Genomic DNA, 19,288 nt, shown 5'->3' with positions numbered 1-19,288 from the left:
TTACTTGATGGCTGTAGTTGCTATTAAAACAATAATCAGCACAACCACCACCACTCTAACATTTGTAGTAAACGATGTTGCTAAGCCCAGTTTTGTGATTTATTGCATATTCCCCTCAAGCATTCAGATTGCATTTTGCCGTTATTAATAGCCTACTGCTTGTCTTTACCGATATCTGCAGGCCTCAATTTACAAATGGGCGGACTGGGCATTTGCCCAGGGCACCAGTTTCTGAGGGGCGGCGGCCGGCGGATCGAGTGATTATGGCCTGCGTAATTACGTCTTAAATTCATTACACTCAAATTAATTTTACATTCCAAAAATTATTCCAATTATTTTATTTGCCTATATAAAACAATTTAAACTATTCTAACTTGAAAACCTGAATTTAATCTACATATTTAAATTTTATGAAAAAAATGTGTCTTATTTCTAAAATTATTTACTTACATACAAACTATCAAACTGAACCAACGGCTTTTTAAATAAAAATAAAAACAGCCCGATTCTTATTTGGCTGTTATCTTTATTTGACTGGATAAGTTTAATTATGAGAATTAACTGTATTTGCATAATGTGCTGTCTTAAAACTCATAATCTTGAAAATTTTAATATTTAATTTGTAAACAGTTACTTTTTAGGGGAACAGGAAAACGAGCAGAGGAGGGGGGGGGGGGGGGGGGGGCAAAATATTGTTTGCCCAGGGTGCTAACTACTTGAAATCGGGGCCTGATATCTGGTGAATATTTACATTCCTATTTTCAAGATACTCAATTTATAGCACCGATAGTCAACTAGCGAAAGAGGTACGTAAATTCAGCATTGGTTTAATGTCAGCATAATATATGCACCGTTATACTGAGGGTTAAGCTCAGTAAATAAACACACATTTGTGGTGAAAACAAGCTGCAGGACTAGTAGACCTACAAAGTGGTCAGAAGGACGGAAGAGGCAACACGGTGAGTTGATGAAGAGATTTTGGAAGAATAGGAAGGCGAAAGTCATCAAGCCGATGAACACGTTCCAACGCGCTCTACGAATGGGCTCAACGAAATAATAATAATAATAATAATAATAATAATAATAATAATAATAATAATAATAATAATAATAATAATAATAATAATAATTTATCACCATTGGTTCATTTCAGCATCAAGTGTTACTTATGTTAGCTCTCTCTCTCTCTCTCTCTCTCTCTCTCTCTCTGTGTGTGTGTGTGTGTGTGTGTGTGTGTGTGTGTGTGAGAGAGAGCGCTTATGCTTGGTTACTCTATTATCAGCCATAATGGTTTAGGGCTTTTTATGGTGCTGCAGTTAAGCCCGCGCGGTGGCCGTAATCATTCAGGCATCAAGTCTAAATTGTCTGCCTGACACCGTGGTTAGCCGGTTCGAGTCCCGTTGGTCAAAAAACATGTTCACCATCAGAATTTTGGCCGGCATGTTAGGAGAGGTGGTGGTAGGCCTATACAATGTCTAATCACTAGATTGCGTGCCGAAAGCCTGGATTAAATTGCAAATCTCTCTGCAGTAGATATGGCTGAAAAATAACGTAGCAGTTACTTTGTCACAGTTACATGCCTGTCACTGTTACAAATGTAACGACCGGGCGAGTTGGCCGTGCGCGTAGAGGCGCGCGGCTGTGAGCTTGCATCCGGGAGATAGTAGGTTCGAATCCCACTATCGGCAGCCCTGAAGGTGGTTTTCCGTGGTTTCCCATTTTCACACCAGGCAAATGTTGGGGCTGTACCTCAATTAAGGCCACGGCCGCTTCCTTCTCACTCCTAGCCCTTCCCTGTCCCATCGTCGCCATAAGACCTATCTGTGTCGGTGTGACGTAAAGCCCCTAGCAAAAAAAAAAACAAAAAAAACAAAACAAATGTAACGAGGACAAAAATAACTGTTACCGAGTAACGACAACAGAATAACGTACTAGTGAAAACAGAAACTGGGAAATGGTGGACTCTGTTATGGAGGGTAAGAGAAGTAGAGGGAGACCAAGACGACGATGGCTAGACTCAGTTTCTAACGATTTAAAGATAAGAGGTATAGAACTAAATGAGGCCACAGAGCTAGTTACAAATAGAGGATTGTGGCGGCGGTTAGTAAATTCACAGAGGCTTGCAGACTGAACGCTGAAAGGCATAACGGTCTATAATTATGTATGTATGTATGTATGTATGTATGTATGTAAAAATCCATGGGTGCGGGGGGTGTTCTAAACCCCCAGTGACCCCTCCCCCATAGAATTTGAAATAAATTAAATTTGATACTGTGTAATAGAGGACCGAGCTCGATAGCTGCAGTCGCTTAAGTGCGGCCAGTATCCAGTATTCGGGAGATAGTGAGTTCGAACCCCACTGTCGGCAGCCCTGAAGGTGGTTTTCCGTGGTTTCCCATTTTCACACCAGGCAAATGTTGGGGCTGTACCTCAATTAAGGCCACGGCCGCTTCCTTCTCACTCCTAGCCCCTCCCTGTCCCATCGTCGCCATAAGACCTATCTGTGTCGGTGCGACGTAAAGCAACTAGCAAAAACAAAAGTGTAATAGAGGGTTATTTGATCGCATAATTCCGAATCTTTTTAAGTTACTGCGATTAAAAGTATCTGGACTACCGAGTGATACCATGTGTCAGATAGGTAAAAATACGAAATAACAACACTGAAATGCCTTTGATATGACTGGTTCTCATAGGAATTAAGTGGCACTGGTGATCTTGCCAGTATGACAACACGCGCAAAACTCAACTTCGGCGAGTGAATTAAATGCATTACAGCTCGTTGGATTTGCCCCATTGGACTGGTTTGGTTAGACCACTGCCAGGCCCTCAGGTAGGGGCTTGGAAAACAAAATGAGCTGATATTGTTGGTCGGGAGGTAAAGGGGGGAGAGTTACTAGTGATATTTTCACGTATATTTTCTATAAATATATCATTTTTTTTTTCTCACTGCCTGCGTTTCTTCCGATTCTTAAGAGAAACAGGATTGCTGTTTCGGAGCCTCATCTTTGTAGTTATGCTTTGTGGTTGTGTGAGTGAATACTTCTTCTTGAGGCACCTTCTCCTAGCGGAGGTTGGCGGTCCACATAGCCAGCTCTGGACGTGATGTTGCAGCATGGAAAGCATCTTCTGAAGTGCAGTTGTGCCATCTTCGGATGTCCTTCAGCCATGAATTCTTCCTCCTGCCAACAGACCTTTTCCCCTGTATTTTACCTTCAATGATGAGTTGTAATAGCTGGTACTTCTCGCCTCTCATAATGTGCCCTAGATATTGGGTTTTTCTTTTTTTAACAGTAAGTAATAGTTCTTTTTGTTTCTTCATGCGATGAAGGACTTCGTCATTTGAATTTTCAGCACCCACGGTATTCGGAGTAGGCGGCGATATAGATACATTTCAAAAGCAAAATTTTTTTTTTCTAGATTTTGGTCAAGGGTCCAGCTTTCACATCCAAAGAGAAAAATGGAGAATACATAGCACCGAATCATTCGCATTCTTAATTGCACACTTAGGTCCGATTTTGTAGATAGCTGTTTCATGCTAAAAAATTGCCTCCTGGCCTGTTCTATTCTAGATTTTATATCCCTCTTGGAATCACATTCCTCATCTGGCACAGTACCCAAGTATTTGAAGGAGGATACTTGTTCAATCTTACTGCCGTTTATTGACAGGGTTGCTGGAATTTTTCTGTTAGAGAAGACTACAACTTTGGTCTTGGAAGCGTTGACAAACAGGCCAAACTCTTCACTGCGCTGGACTAATTTGTCTATCATGCGTTGGAGCACAGGTAATTCATTTGCTATGACAACAGTATCATCTGCGTACCTGATATTGTTAATTGCCTGTCCATTTATAACTATCCCGCTGTTTGCCTCCAACAATACCTCCTTAAATATTGCCTCAGAATAAATGTTGAATAAGAGAGGTGACAGCACACAACCCTGACGAACACCTTTTCTGATTGTAGACGCTTCTGATGTTCTTTGGTCGATTTTGACATCTGCGGTTTGATTCCAGTACAGTGCGCTGATAATGCGTAAATCGCATTGGTCAATACCAGTCGATCTTAATATCTCTATCATCTTTTCATGTTTCACAGAGTCGAAGGCTTTTTTGTAGTCAATAAAACAAGTATATACATCGACATTCATGTCCCTGCACCTCTGTACTAGTACATTTAAGGAGAAGAGTGCTTCACGTGTCCCGACCCCATTTCGGAAGCCAAACTGGGTCTGATCCATATAAGATTCACATTTATTGTAAATCCGGGTGTGTATGATTCGCAGAAATATTTTGAGGACATGGGACATCAAACTAATCATACGGTAATCATCACACTGGGAGGAGTTCTGCTTCTTCGGTATTGGTATGAAAGTTGATCTCAGCCAGTCAGAAGGTATCTTTCCTGATGTATAGATGATGTTGAACAACGATGTTAGTAGACTGAGGCCGGTTGAGTCCTGTTCAGCTATAACTTTAACAACTTCGGCGTAAATTCTGTCTGAACCGGTAGCTTTACCATTCTTCTGAAGTTTAATGGCATTCAATACTTCACTCTTTGTTATTTCAGGACTGGCTTCATTGATTCTTTCGTCAGGTGGTGGAGGATCATCTCTGTCATCATTGAAGAGATATTCGACGTATTCCTTCCATCTTTTAAGTTTTTATTCAACTCCTAAAATAATCTCATTGTTTGTGTTCCTTAATATTTGCCCGCATCGCTTCTTTTGTAGACCACTCAGCTCTTTCACCTTTTTATATAGGTTAAAGTGATCATGCTTCTTCTGAAGTTCCTCAATTTCCTTGCATTTGTCAGACATCCAGGATTCCTTTGCTTCTCTGCATTTTCTACGTATCTTTTTGTGTATTTAACGGGGTCTTTACCTTTATATTTCCTCCTTTCATTCATAAGCTCCAGGATTTCATCAGTCATACTGAAAGTGTCTAATAGCGGTTGTGTTTTCGGCTGCAAAATTAATTGTTATAAAGGAGAATATATGCCGACATTCTATTTTCCTGTGAATGAAACTCGAAGAAACCGTTGACTTAGAAAAATACTCAGGGAAAATTTAATGGTGAGAAAAAAAGACGGTTGTGTATATTGCTTTTCATTTTCCAGAGGACCAGATTGTTCGGCAACAGAGAACAACTCATCCAAATGATAAAATTACGTGAATTTCCCGTTTTATTTTAAACTTCGTTTGCATTCTGTACAGCCTTTTTAAATTTCTACTCACCTTGACGTATTGTAATTCTGAATTTACAGATTCGGACCTTGTACTTCCTTCCCCTGTGGCTGGGGGCGGTAGAATAACACCTACGGTATCCCCTGCCTGTCGTAAGAGGCGACTAATAGGAGCCCCAGGGGTTCTGAACTTTGGAGAGTGGGTTGGCGACTACGAGACCCTTAGCTGAGTCCAGGCATTGCTTCCATTTGCTTGTGCCAGGCTCCACACTTTCATCTATCCTATTCGACCTTGTGATTTTCGAAAGCAGACTATATCTTTATGACGTCCAGGTAGTTTATGTAACTAATTGTCTCTGGAAACGCACAAGCAAAATCACTGATGTCGCCACTATACTTTCTTTCTGGACAGTCGGTGGTAATATGTTTGATGGTCTGCTTAGAGGCACAACAGTCGCAGTTAGGTTTAGCAATTCTGTTCCATTTGTAGTGGAAATCTGCGCAGTTACCATGGCCCGATCGTATCCTGTTAAGAGTAGACCAGGTGGAGAAAACTGAAGAGATGTTAACACGGGATTTGTCCAATTTGGAAACTTACTTCAGGAACTGGAGACTCAAGCCCAGCACCAATAAAACGGAGGTGTCTTGTTTCCATGTAACAGTCACTTAGCAAATACTAAATTGAACGTGAGTTTCTGTGGCAGGATACTTCACCACAACTGGAACTTTACATATCTTGGAGTAACGTTGGATCTAACACTAACCTACAAGCAACATCTGCTGAACACCGCACAGAAACTGAAAACACGTAACAACATCATTCATAAGCTTTGTGGAACTACCTAGGGTTCTTTGGCAAGCGTTTTACGGTCTTCAACTTTAGGCTTGGTGTATTCAAGTGCTGAGTACTGTGCTCCAGTATGGATGAACAGTCATCACACAAGACTCATTGATACTGAATTGAATTCCACTATGCACATAATAACTGGCACAATTCGACCTACTCCAACTCATTGGCTCCCGCTTTTATCTCGAATAATTCCATCTGATTTACGCAGATCCACCGACCTCATCAAGGAATTTAATAAAATCTTAAGGAACCCCAATCTACCTGTACATGAAGATCTACGAACTATAAACCAAAACAGATTACGTTCACGCCATCCAACTTTACGTAACGCCTTAGACATGGTTGCTAGAGGCTACAACCCTACTACAGAGTGGAAAAGACGGTGGGAAGCAGCAACGGAGATCCATCTGCACAGTATGTTCTCGAATGCCAAACTACCACGTAAAACATGGTCTGGTCTGAACAGAATAAGAACAGGCCATGGCAGATGCTGAGACAGGTTGTTTAAATGGAACAAGTTGCCGACACCCGCGTGTGACTGCGGAGCTGCACGACAAACCATACACCATATTGTCAGAGAGTGTGGAACGCGGGCATACACAGGCAGCAAAGTGGATTTTCTGATGGCAACTCCAGAAGCAATACAGTGGATCAATGATCTTGACATTCAGTTGTAAGCAGTCTTTTCTTGTTCATTGTTTTATTGTATGTAAATACGTACTGTATATAATTTATTTCTGTACTCAACTTGATTGTATGAGCCATACGCTAAATAAAAGTAGACCAGGTTTTTCGAGGAAGCTCAAATCCAGGTGGCAACGACGAACCAATTTTGTGACAGATTTTACTCAGGCCTAGTATCTCGTCTTTCCTGCCATTCCTGGGTTATATTGACGTTGGTATTCTTCAATTCTATTGCAGTTCTTATTGGTGGATTTTGAGACCTTAGACGATTCAGACCGAGCTCAATAGCTGCAGTCGCTTAAGTGCGGCCAGTATCCAGTATTCGGGAGATAGTAGGTTCGAACCCCACTGTGGGCAGCCCTGAAAATGGTATTTCGTGGTTTCCCATTTTCACACCAGGCAAATGCTGGGGTTGTACCTTAATTAAGGCCACGGCCGCTTCCTTCCCACTCCTAGCCCTTTCCTGTCCCATCGTCGCCATAAGACCTATCTGTGTCGGTGCGACGTAAAGCAACCAGCAAAAAATAAATAAATAAATAAATAAATAAATAAATAAATAAATAAATAAATAAATAAATAAATAAATAAATAAATAAATAAATAAATAAATAAATAAAATAGACGATTCAGATGGACATCAGCGATATCACTATGTATTGGTAACTGGGGATTACCCATTATTTTCTTGAACTCACCGAGGGGAGCGTTTTTACGTGTAATATCTGGTGGGAAGGTATCGCTGAGAATAGGTAGACAACATGTGGGTGTAGACATTATTGTGCCGGTGATAGGACGTAGCGTGGTGTTGAGCTGCGTATCTGTGAGGTTGGTGTGAGGGCTATTCAGTCAAACAGGAGCACATTACTCGGCAGTCGAAAACACAAGTCCCAAAGCTGTGCATCGAAGTCAAGTTGCCATCTAATAATAATAATAATAATAATAATAATAATAATAATAATAATAATAATAATAATAATAATAATAATAATAATAATAGTTCTATATGCAGCCGAAACTCTGTCTCTAAATGCCAACAAAGGACTCCTTGAAGAACTGGAGAAAAAAGAGCGCAAAATTGTGAGAGGAATCTTGGGATCAAAGTACAGAAATGGAATCCATCAAAAGAGATCCAACGAGGAAGTCTACAACAAAATGGAGAAAATTACTGACACAATCAGAAAAAGACGGGCACGGTTTTACGGTCATCTGAAAAGAGTGGACGAAAGAAAACTAAAGAGATCTTTCACTTTTTTGATTCAAACCCCAAAACCACAATTCCCTGGTTTAGAAATACCAAAGAAGACCTGCAAATGCTACATATCTCAGCTGAAGACGCCCTTGACAGAGATCTCTTCCGCAAGAAAATATTGACGAACGGGCTAAACCGAGACGAGCAACCAAAAGAGAAGACACGGTGCCCCTTGGACAGAGGAGCGTAAGCTGGCCCACTCACAAAGAATGAGGGAAATTTGGGCTCTAAAGAAGGCCAAGTTCAGTGTCAAATGCAACAAGACTTAACGTGGTCCTTGATGGCCCCAGCGAATTATGTATAATAATAATAATAATAATAATAATAATAATAATAATAATAATAATAATAATAATAATAATAATAATAATAATAATAATCTGTGAGCTTGCATCCGGGAGATAGTAGGTTCGAATCCCACTATTGGCAGCCCTGAAGATGGTTTTCCGTGGTTTCCCATTTTCACACCAGGCAAATGTTGGGGCTGTACCTTAATTAACCCCCTGTGGGTGGGGGCGGTAGAATAACACCCACGATATCCCCTGCCTGTCGTAGAAGGCGACTAAAAGGTGCCCCAGGGGCTCTGAACTTTGGAGTGTGGGTTGGCGACCACGAGGCCCTTAGCTGAGTCCTGGCATTGCTTCCACTTACTTGTGCCAGGCTCCTCACATTCATCTATCCCATACGACCTCCCTTGGTCAACTCTTGTTCTTTTCCGACCCCGACGCTATTAGGTTTGCAAGGGCTAGGAAGTCTTTCATTTTCACGCCCTTCGTGGCCCTTGTCTTCCTTTGGCCGATATGTTCATTCTTCGAAGTGTCGGATCCCTTCCATTTTTCCCTATGATTAGTGTTATATAGGGGATGGTTGCCTAGTTGTACTTCCTCTTGAAACAATAATCACCACCACCACCGTACCTTAATTAAAGCCACGGCCGCTTCCTTCCAACTCCTAGGCCTTTCCTATCCCATCGTCGCCATAAGACCTATCTGTGTCGGTGTGACGTAAAGCCCCTAGCAAAAATAAATAAATAAATAAATAAATAAATAAATAAATAAATAAATAAATAAATAAATAAATACAGTGAGACATTTACTAATAATGTTATTTGTTTTACGTCCCACTAACTACTTTTTAAGGTCTTCGGAGACGCCGAGGTGCCGGAATTTAGTCCCGCAGGAGTTCTTTTACGTGCCAGTAAATCTACCGACACGGGGCTGTCGTATTTGAGCACCTTCAAATACCACCGGACTGAGCCAGGATCGAACCTGCCAAGTTGGGGTTAGAAGGCCAGCGCCTTAACCGTCTGAGCCACTCAGCCCGGCGAGACATTTACTGATATCGTTCCTGATAGCTCTCAGAATTTCATCAAAACTTCCAGTATTCATTCTGAAGTAAATGTAATATCGTTTTTCTTCCGCCAGGAGTTGGAGAATCAATGTAAGACAAAAATTCAGTTCCTCTCTCGACATGTTTATATTTCGTACCTAAATGTTCCTCCATTTTTCGCCTAAAATAAAACCAGAAGTAGTGATTACTGACAGGCACTTCATTAAAATAACTCTTTATGTACTGTGTATGCGTACTAAATCAATCTATGCGAATTTAGTGTAGGGAAAATACTTACGTTTTCATCAAGAGTGACTTCTTCCTCCAAAGATGGCTCCATGACTGTGGACTCGGTATTGAGGCAATGCAAATATTGATAGAGTGCATGCAGAATATAGAAACATGTCAATCTTACCTTCCTTCTCGCATTTGTGACAGTTGAGCTCGTCTGTGCGATCTTCACAGTCCAAATGGCCGTCGCAGCGCCAGTCGGCGGGGATACAGCGTTTAGCGTCGCACTGGAAGCCTGCCTTGCATGCTGCGAATGGAATAAGCATAAGTCAGACCTCAAAAGAAGTGCAATTGAATTCCAGGAAGTTTATTTCATTATTATGTTGCCCCCCACCTCATCTCCCTGACCCTTTTCTCACTTTATTGGGGTGGGCATTTGGCCTATGGATTTGGTCCAGTTTTACGGTTGATATCCTTCCTAACGCTGACCATATGTATTCACTATAACGTGTTTCGGTGGTATTATTATTATTATTAGCGTATGGCAAGGAAATTATATACATAATATACTAAAATATATACACAAAAAACATTGATTCATTCCAGACTTTAGTGTTATCTGTTATCATATCTGAATGTCCAACTTTTGAATCCCCTGTAGTGCTTCCGCTATTGGTGATAGGAAGTCTTCCAATCTCCCTGGATAAGCCAGAGTCGCGAACCGAAATATTGTGCTCCTTCAACCACTCGATCAACACATTATTTCTAGCGGCCATTATTGGTGCTTTGTTAAGAATGGCCGAGTGAACTGAAAAAGACCGAGAAAAGAACTGAGCACAATACAACACACAGCTGGTAGCACGTGGTTACAGTAAACAACAGATCGACAACACTGGTAACCGGAACTCGTTCGCGCTCTATTGGAGCGATCGGCTGCCTATAATTGGCTGTTTATTAATTCACGTAGCCTCCGCCAAAAGGCCCCGATTCCCGACCGATCCGAGCACTTTACTCACGTATGGTTAATTCTTCTGGTTTGGCGACCTAGTGTCTGTGTTCGTCACAACATACCACCATTCCTCACATTGTAAGCGAGTGTCATTATTGTTTTCCTAGAGAAAATCCTGAAATTCAAGCTAAATTTCAGACATAAAAGAAATTCAAACATTTAAGCTCTTTAGAACTATCTCAATTTAGAAATTTACCAACGTTTCGCCCCAGTGTAGCAGTCGGCTCATCAGTTGGATTGCCGCACCGTTCTAAGACGCCATTGACACATCCTTTGACTCCAAAATATCTTATGACTCAATTGCTCGCGAAACACTGTCCCATATACTGAAAGAATAAGGTCTAGACTTCCAAACACAGAGACAGACACAAGTTAAAAGTTAAAATCACGGTTAAAATTTCAGATGCCTTAACAATCAAAACAAAAGTAGACGAAGAGGCGCACTCTGACCATTATTCTTTTTGATTTAGTATTACGTTGGTGAAAATTATTTTTTTCTTTCCTTCTTTCTTTATCCGTTTACGCTCCAGAGTTGGTTTTTCCCTCGGATGCAGCGAGAGATCCCACCTTTACCGCCTCAAGGGCAGTGTCCTGGAGCGTGAGTCTTTGGATTGGGGATACAAATGGGAAGGGGGGCCAGTAACTCGCCCAGGCGGCCGCACCTGCTATGCTCAACATGGGCCTTGTAGGGGGATTGGAAGATCGGAAGGGATAGACAAAGAAGAGGGAAGGAAGCGGCCGTGGCCTCAAGTTAGGTACCATCCCGGCAATTACCCGGAGGAGAAGTGGAAAACCACGGAAAACCACTTCGAGGCCGAGTGGGGGAATCGAACCTCCTTCTACTCAGTTGACCTCCCGAGGCTGATTGGGGCAATCGAACCCGGAACTTTGGGGGGTGGCAGCTAATCACATGAACCACTACACCACAGAGGCGGACACAATCGAAAATTAATCCTGAAAATTAATCAAACAATAGGCAGAGGAAAATTAGAGTAAGATTGTCTAGCACTTGCAGACGACCTAGCAATCTTAACTCGTAGGCTGCGAAATTAGACAGAAATGGCGGTGGTGAGGAGAATGATCGTAGGACTTAACTACTAGTGTTTATTTCTGGCAATTCGCGGCGAGGGAGGAGGGGTATAATTCTCCAGGAAGTACATTACCCCCTCGTCCAGAAAAATGTGAAATTAAACATTTTTTGTTTAAATTCTGTTGTTATGACAAGAATGATGAAAATGAAAATTCACAGCCTGTTTCCAATTGTTCGACCGGGTCAGGAATGAAATGAATGAAGCCGCATCTAGCGGCGAGGATAGGAACTGTGCCGGCTGTCGAAGCCTGTCGGATTCATCTGGGGCAATGATTAATGAATGACAGATGGAATGAAATGATATTGGAGAGTGTTGTTGGAATGAAAGATGACGTGAAAAACCGGAGTACCCGGAGAAATACCTGTCCCATCTCCGCTTTGTCCAGCACAAATCTAACATGCAGTGACCGGGATTTGAACCACGGAACCCAGCGGTAAGAGGCCGGCGCGCTGTCGCCTGAGCCACGCAGGCTCCAAACAAGAATGATGAACGTTGGAAAGTCATTCCGTTTGTACACTCCTTCAGTGAATATTGTCCTATTGGCTACCTAACGGAAACATACCCTCTCAAGTACAGGAAGGAAGGTATATTATTACCTGGGTGTCAGATGGACTTGCCAGAGTGAAGCATGAACAGGTGCGGAGTTGCTTTATTGCTCAAGGTCTGGCAGTCATTCTATTATTTCTATATTATGTGTACTATTGCTGATGTTTTTATGAAAATATGCACTGTAAAATACATTAATTTCAGTAATATATGTGATCTAGATTTTCCTCATTATTTTATAATGCACGATGGAAGGACATTCCAGGAATAATTAATGATCAAGGGGAGTGTGTATGCGAGGATCTTCAAAAGGCAGAAGTATTCAGTCAGCAGTATGTAAAGATTGTTGGTTACAAGGATAATGTCCAGATAGAGGAGGTGACTAATACTAAAGAAGTATTAAAATATACCTATGGCAGCAATGACATTTACAATAAGATACAAAATTTGAAAACTAGAAAAGCAGCTGGAATTGATAAGGTTTCGGGGGATATACTTAAGACAATGGGCTGGAATATAGTACCATATCTGAAGTACTTGTTTGATTATTGTTTGCATGAAGGAACTTTACCAAATGAATGGAGAGTCGCTATAGTAGCCCCTGTATATAAAGGAAAGGGTGATAGACATAAAGCTGAAAATTACAGGCCAGTCAGTTTGACATGCATTGTATGTAAGCTTTGGGAAAGCATTCTTTCTGATTATATAAGACATGTTTGCAAAATTAATAACTGGTTTGATAGAAGGCAGTTTGGGTTTAGGAAAGGTTATTCCACTGAAGCCCAACTTGTAGGATCCCAGCAAGATATAGCAGATATCCTGGATTCAGGAGGTCAAATGGACTGTATCGCGATTGACCTGTCTAAGGCATTTGATAGGGTAGATCAGGGGAGACTACTGGCAAAAATGAGTGCAATTGGACTTGACAAAAGAGTGACTGAATGGGTGGCTCTGTTTCTAAAAAATAGAACTCAGAGAATTAGAGTAGGTCAAGCGTTATCTGTCCCTGTAAAAATTAAGAGGAGAATTCCTCAAGGCAGTATTATTGGGCCTTTATGTTTTCTTATATATATCAATTGATATGTGTAAAGAAGTGGAATCAGAGATAAGTCTTTTCACAGATGATGTTATTCTGTACAGAGTAATAAATAAGTTACAAGATTGTGAGTAACTGCAAAATGACCTCGATAATGTTGTGAGATGGACAGTAGGCAATGGTATTTTTTTTTTGTTTTTTTGCTATTTGCTTTACGTCGCACCGACACAGACAGGTCTTATGGCGACGATGGGACAGGGAAGGGCTAGGAGTGGGAAGGAAGCGGCCGTGGCCTTAATTAAGGTACAGCCCCAGCATTTGCCTGGAGTGAAAATGGGAAACCACGGAAAACCATTTTCAGGGCTGCCGACAGTGGGGTTCGAACCTACTATCTCCCGAATACTGGATACTGGCCGCACTTAAGCGACTGCAGCTATCGAGCTCGGTAGGCAATGGTATGATGATAAACGGGGATAAAAGTCAGGTTGTGAGTTTCACAAATAGGAAAAGTCCTCTCAGGTTTAATTATTGCGTTGATGGGGTGAAAGTTCCCTTTGGGGATCATTGTAAATACCTAGGTATTAATATAAGGAAAGATCTTCATTGGGGTAATCACATAAATATGATTGTAAATAAAGGTTACAGATCTCTGCACATGGTTATGAGAGTATTTAGGGGTTGTAGTAAGGATGTAAAGGAGAGAGCTTATTTTTCTCTGGTGAGACCCCAACTAGAGTATGGTTCCAGTGTATGGGACCCTTACCAGGATTACTTGATTCAGGAACTGGAAAAAAATCCAAAGAAAAGCAGCTCGATTTGTTCTGGGCGATTTTCGACAAAAGAATAGCGTTACAAAAATATTGCAAAGTTTGGGCTGGAAAGACTTGGGAGTAAGGAGACGAGCTGCTCGACTAAGTGGTATGTTCCGAGCAGTCAGTGGAGAGATGGCGTGGGAGGACATCAGTAGACGAATAAATTTGGATGGTGTCTTTAAAAGTAGGAAAGATCACAATATGAAGATAAAGTTGGAATTCAAGAGGATAAATTGGGGCAAATATTCGTTTATAGGGAGGGGAGTTAGGGATTGGAATAACTTACCAAGGGAGATGTTCAATAAATTTCCATTTTCTTTGCAATCATTTAAGAAAAGGCTAGGAAAACAACAGTAGGGAATCTGCCACCTGGGCGACTGCCCTAAATGCGGATCAGTAGTGATTGATTGATTGATCTCCCCGGGCAATTTTAGTGGGATAAAATCGTCGTGGGGAAGGGGGAACCCCCGCGATTTCGTACCCCGTATAACTCGTAACATTCGGAAAGCTCAAAAGCAGACCAATCTCCTAAAAGAAAGTCTGTCTCCAGATATCATTGTATCATAAAACATACATGATCTTTATAGACCGTTATGCTTTTCAGCGTTCCGTCTGCAAGCCTCTGTAAATTTACTAAACGTCGCCACAATCCTCCATTTGCAACTAGTGCCGTGGCCTCATTTAGTTCTATATCTGTTATCTTTAAATCGTTAGAAAATGAGTCTAACCATCGTCGTCTTGGCCTCCCTCTACTTTTCTTACCCTCCATAAGAGAGTCCATTATTCTCCTAGGTAACCTATCCCCCTCCATTCGCCTCACATGACCCCACCACCGAAGCCGGTTTATACGTACAGCTTCATCCATCGAGTTCATTCCTAACTTAGCCTTTATCTCCTCATTCCGAGTACCCTCCTGCCATTGCTCCCACCTGTTTTTACCAGCAATCATCCTCGCTATTTTCATGTCTGTTACTTCTAACTTATGAATAATATATCCTGAGTCCACCCAGATTTCGCTCCCGTAAAGCAAAGTTGGTCTGAAAACAGCCCGATGTAAGGATAGTTTCATCTGGGAGCTGACTTGCTTCTTACAGAATACTGTTCATCGAAACTGCGAGCTCACTGCATTAGCTTTACTACACCTTAATTCAATCTCACTTACTATATTACCATCCTGGGAGAACACACATCCTAAATAATTGAAATTATCTACCTGTTATAGCTTTGTATCACCAATCTGACATTCAATTCTATTGAATTTCTTACCTACGTACTGACATCAGTTCAGTTTTCGGAAGGCTAATTTTCATTGCACCTATTTTCAAGTTGCAAGACACTAGACTGCAGGCTTTCGGCACAATGTGCCATTAAGACCAAGTCGTCAGCATAGATCAGACTGCTTATTACATTTCCACCTAACTGAATCCCTCCCTGCCACTTTATAACTTTCGGCAGATGATCCATATAAACTACGAACAACAAGGGTGAAAGATTACAGCTTTGTCTAATCCCTGTAAGTACACTGAACCAAGAACTCATTCTACCATCAATTCTCACTGCAGTCCAATTGTCAACATAAATGTCTTTGATTGATTTTAATAACCTACGCTTAATCCCATAGTCCCCCAGTATGGCGAACATCTTTTCTCTCGGTACCCTGTCATATGCTTTCTCTAGATCTACGAAACATAAACATAAAAATAAAGACAAAAGCAAAGGACGTTACGTGCAATAAATAAGCATCAAAATGCATGGACATAAAATATGCCAAAATCAAACGAGTCGTACTTCCGCAAAACAGTTTAGGGCATATCTGTGAGGTGAGCTCGAGCCTGTATTGAAGAGCACAGTCAATTGCGACCTGTCACTTGAGTGGCCTTGCCTTGGGCCGCAATAACCCAGACTGTCACGTCTCTAGCGCGCTCTAATGAAAACAGGTTACTTGCCTGTTGCTCCCGGCCTCCTACTTGCTCAAAAGAGGGACACACGAACAGCGTTATCAAATTAGACTGTCGCTCAGGTGGTAGATTCCCTGTGACTGGCTCACCTCTTAAATTATTTAAAACTAGCAGGTGCCCGCGTTTATTAATTCAACCGCGTTAGACGTTTCGAAACCGTTTAATGACATGCAAAATAAAAACGATATTTATTAATATACATCGTTTTCACTTCTAATGTTAGTCGTTTTCTATTCTTTTAATATTTCAGCCTATTTCCACCCCGTCCGTAGGGGTGTCTTACACTACAGTTTTCTTTCACGAACAGTAAGTCATGTGAGTATCATGTTTGGTTGAGAGCTATGCTGGAACATGCACCCGTATATCCACGATCTCGGTCATTTTGAACATTCCTTTCACCCCTTCTAACCCCCATCCCGATTGGGAATGAACGTTGGCTCAAAGGGCACCCAGAGCGTCACGGTTCATCTCAGCTACACTAAAGACTATAAACTTATATCGGTCATTTTTCGGATTTTTACATTTCACCCCTCCTTTAGGGTGCTAGGGGTTTCTTGCCCCTACAGTAATTTTTCTAGATAGTAATGGGGCCCATAGACGTGCAATATTATTGCGCAAAATCGGGGTTTGTTCAATATAATTGATAGTGTGTATTTAATATTGAAGGATTGTGGAATATATTGTACGAAATCAAAAAAAAAAAGTTTGAAATATATTGCGCAAATCGCAAAATACTGTGCCGTGTGTTGGCAGTATTGTGGAATATCGCGTGCTCCCGCCAGTTGGTATCAACAAGTAGAGGAGAACGTATCGTGATGGCAGACAAACAGGTGGTGAAAAAGTTTATTTTTGAGCTTATCGAAGCCTTCCGGCTCTATGGGACGTTAAGATAAAAGATTACAGTAATCGCATTTGAAAAGGTGAACAGAACGAGGTGCTTATTGAGAAATATCGCGAAAAATACCCGAACGCCGACAAGCAAGAAGTTATTTAAAAAAAAAAAATCAGTTCTCTGCGTACAAACTTCCGGACGGAAGTGAAGCGGCTTCGTGATACAGAAAAGTGTGTTCACCAAACAAAATACCGGCATGGACTGACTACATATTGCCACGCATATTGCACGTCTATGACCGCTTTTGCACAATGTATTGCACAACCAGCAATATTATCTCCACACTATTCTATTTATTGCACAAACCCGATTGTTGTGCAATGATATTGTATGTCTGTGGGCCCCTGAAGTTAAATGTGTAACTAATTTCATTGAGAGATATGCCGAAACATACACACACATTCATCCGTAATCTCTGTGATTCGCGACATTTTCTTTCTTCACTACTTCTCCCCCCCCCCCCCCTCCTATGCCATGGAGACTGAACTTGGACTTTTCATTTTTACATACCGTTTACAGAGAGGAAAAAGAAGATAGTTTTAAGAAACACATAATAATCTTCACATACTGTTGGTTATGCAACCCGCGGTTTACTTACCTTCCCCTATTTTTTTCACCCTTCTCACCCCTATGCCGAACTACCCATCAGATTTCTTTCAAACGACCCCATAAACCCTCCCAGAAGTAATAAGAACAAGTTGGGAAATTTTCAGCCAGATCGCTCCAGTAGTTTTTGAGTCCATTCGAGACATACATACAAACATCCATTTTTATATATTATACAGGGTGGCCCACTTAAAATTTTCACCGCAAATATATCTGGGATAACGAAGAATATTGAAAATTACTTTAATGGGAATGAAGGCAGGGAAGGGGCTAATTAAAGTAAATACTATGAGCCAATCAAAAACGTAAGAAAATATTATTTTCAACATAAACTTACGTTTTTTAAAATGGACACCCTGTAGTATTTCTTGCGCAGTCGTTAACATGAAAAATCACATAAGGAATGGCGTTTGTTTTATCGCAATAGGTCAATTACATCCCGAGATTCAAGCGCGAACCTCATGGTTCTCTTACTCGCGATACGATTGCCGTACTACGATGCGACAGGCACTGTACTTAATGTTATTTGCACTGTTATCAAGAGGGATGAAAAAAGTGTTAATGCCCGTGAAAGTCATTTTTCAATATCTCTTATTGTTCCAGATATATTTGCGGAGAAAATTTTAAGTGGACCATCCTGTATAGACAAGTTGCAAATTTATCGAACATCTTCCTTGGTAAATTATTCCAGTCCTTCTTTCTATACATGAATATTTGCCCTGGTTTGTCGTCTGAAATTCCAGCGTCTGGTGTATTAAGGTCATTCCACCCCATCTCTCCACTGACAGCTCGGAACATTCCGCTGGTGACCGCTGGAATACAGGAGAGAGTATCTAGACGACGCCACAGAAGATAACTACCGCAGAAGTAGTCGAAACATCTGGAAGGAATGAGAGGAGTGGACCACGGCATAATAGCCCGGAAGATTTTTATTATATTGACACCAGCCGTGAAATCCTTCATACTTTGAACACATCTTTAACTTTTATGAATGAAACTTTTCGTGTTTTCGTTGAAATTTCGGCTCGCACATGCGCAAGGACGCAATTAGAGCACGCACATTTATAGCGCGGAATATTTCTAACCAGGATTTCTTATTTCTTCTAAAAATTGACTATTAGATCGCAGGTGAAAGTTGTAATATATAGTATTTTTAATTCTGTATGATATTCTTTTAGCTGCTGTTCAGTTTTTATGAGTTTCGACTTGACATTTGAGTGCTGCCTTTTGGCGGAGGCTACGCGAATGCATAAGCAGCCAATTATAGGCAGGCGAGCTCTCCGAGAGAGCGCGTTAGACTCTAGGGCCGGTTAGCAGTGTTGTCGATCTGCTGTTTACTGTAAACACGTGCTATCAGCTGTGTGTTGTATTGTGCTCAGTTCTTTCCGCGGTCTTTGTTAGCTCACTCGGTCATTCTTGACAAAGCACCAGCAATGACGACTAGAAATAATGAGTTGATCGAGTGGTTGAAGGAGCATAATATTTCGGTTCGCGATGACATGAGCAAGGGGAAGTGGGGAGATCTCATGCATCTTGTGAAACAAAACAAGGCCTAGTACACAGTTTATGTGGTGGGTGAATTAGCCAGGTGGCATGGGCCTAAAGTTGTTCGCTTTCCACCATACCATTGCCATTTTAACGCCATACAGCTGATTTGGGCCCAAGTTAAGGATTGTGTAACTTCGAATAACCGACTCTTAACAGTTCCGGAAGTTGGAAAAACTTCTTTGGGAAGTGTAAGTGTGGGGAAACTGGAGCAAGATTGTGAGAGACAATCCGAGATAAAGTGAAGCTTGGGAGAGAAGTATCACAGAC

At 41.3% G+C, this 19,288-nt stretch overlaps 1 protein-coding gene across 1 annotated transcript in view; it reads right to left on the bottom strand.

Moving 5' to 3' along the window:
• The window catches only part of Corin (corin serine peptidase), a 241,111-nt gene that overhangs the window by 32,153 nt on the left and 189,670 nt on the right, over positions 1–19,288 (bottom strand). Inside the window, exon 10 of the mRNA XM_067155129.2 lies at positions 9,708–9,830. Coding sequence (XP_067011230.2) covers positions 9,708–9,830 — 123 coding nt within the window. The remainder of the gene's footprint in view (positions 1–9,707; positions 9,831–19,288) is intronic.

The sequence above is a fragment of the Anabrus simplex genome, chromosome 10, assembly GCF_040414725.1.
Source record: "Anabrus simplex isolate iqAnaSimp1 chromosome 10, ASM4041472v1, whole genome shotgun sequence".
Taxonomy (NCBI): Eukaryota; Metazoa; Arthropoda; class Insecta; order Orthoptera; family Tettigoniidae; genus Anabrus; species Anabrus simplex.
Note: the sequence above shows the minus strand (reverse complement) of the source record. Positions and strands in the feature narration are given on the sequence as shown.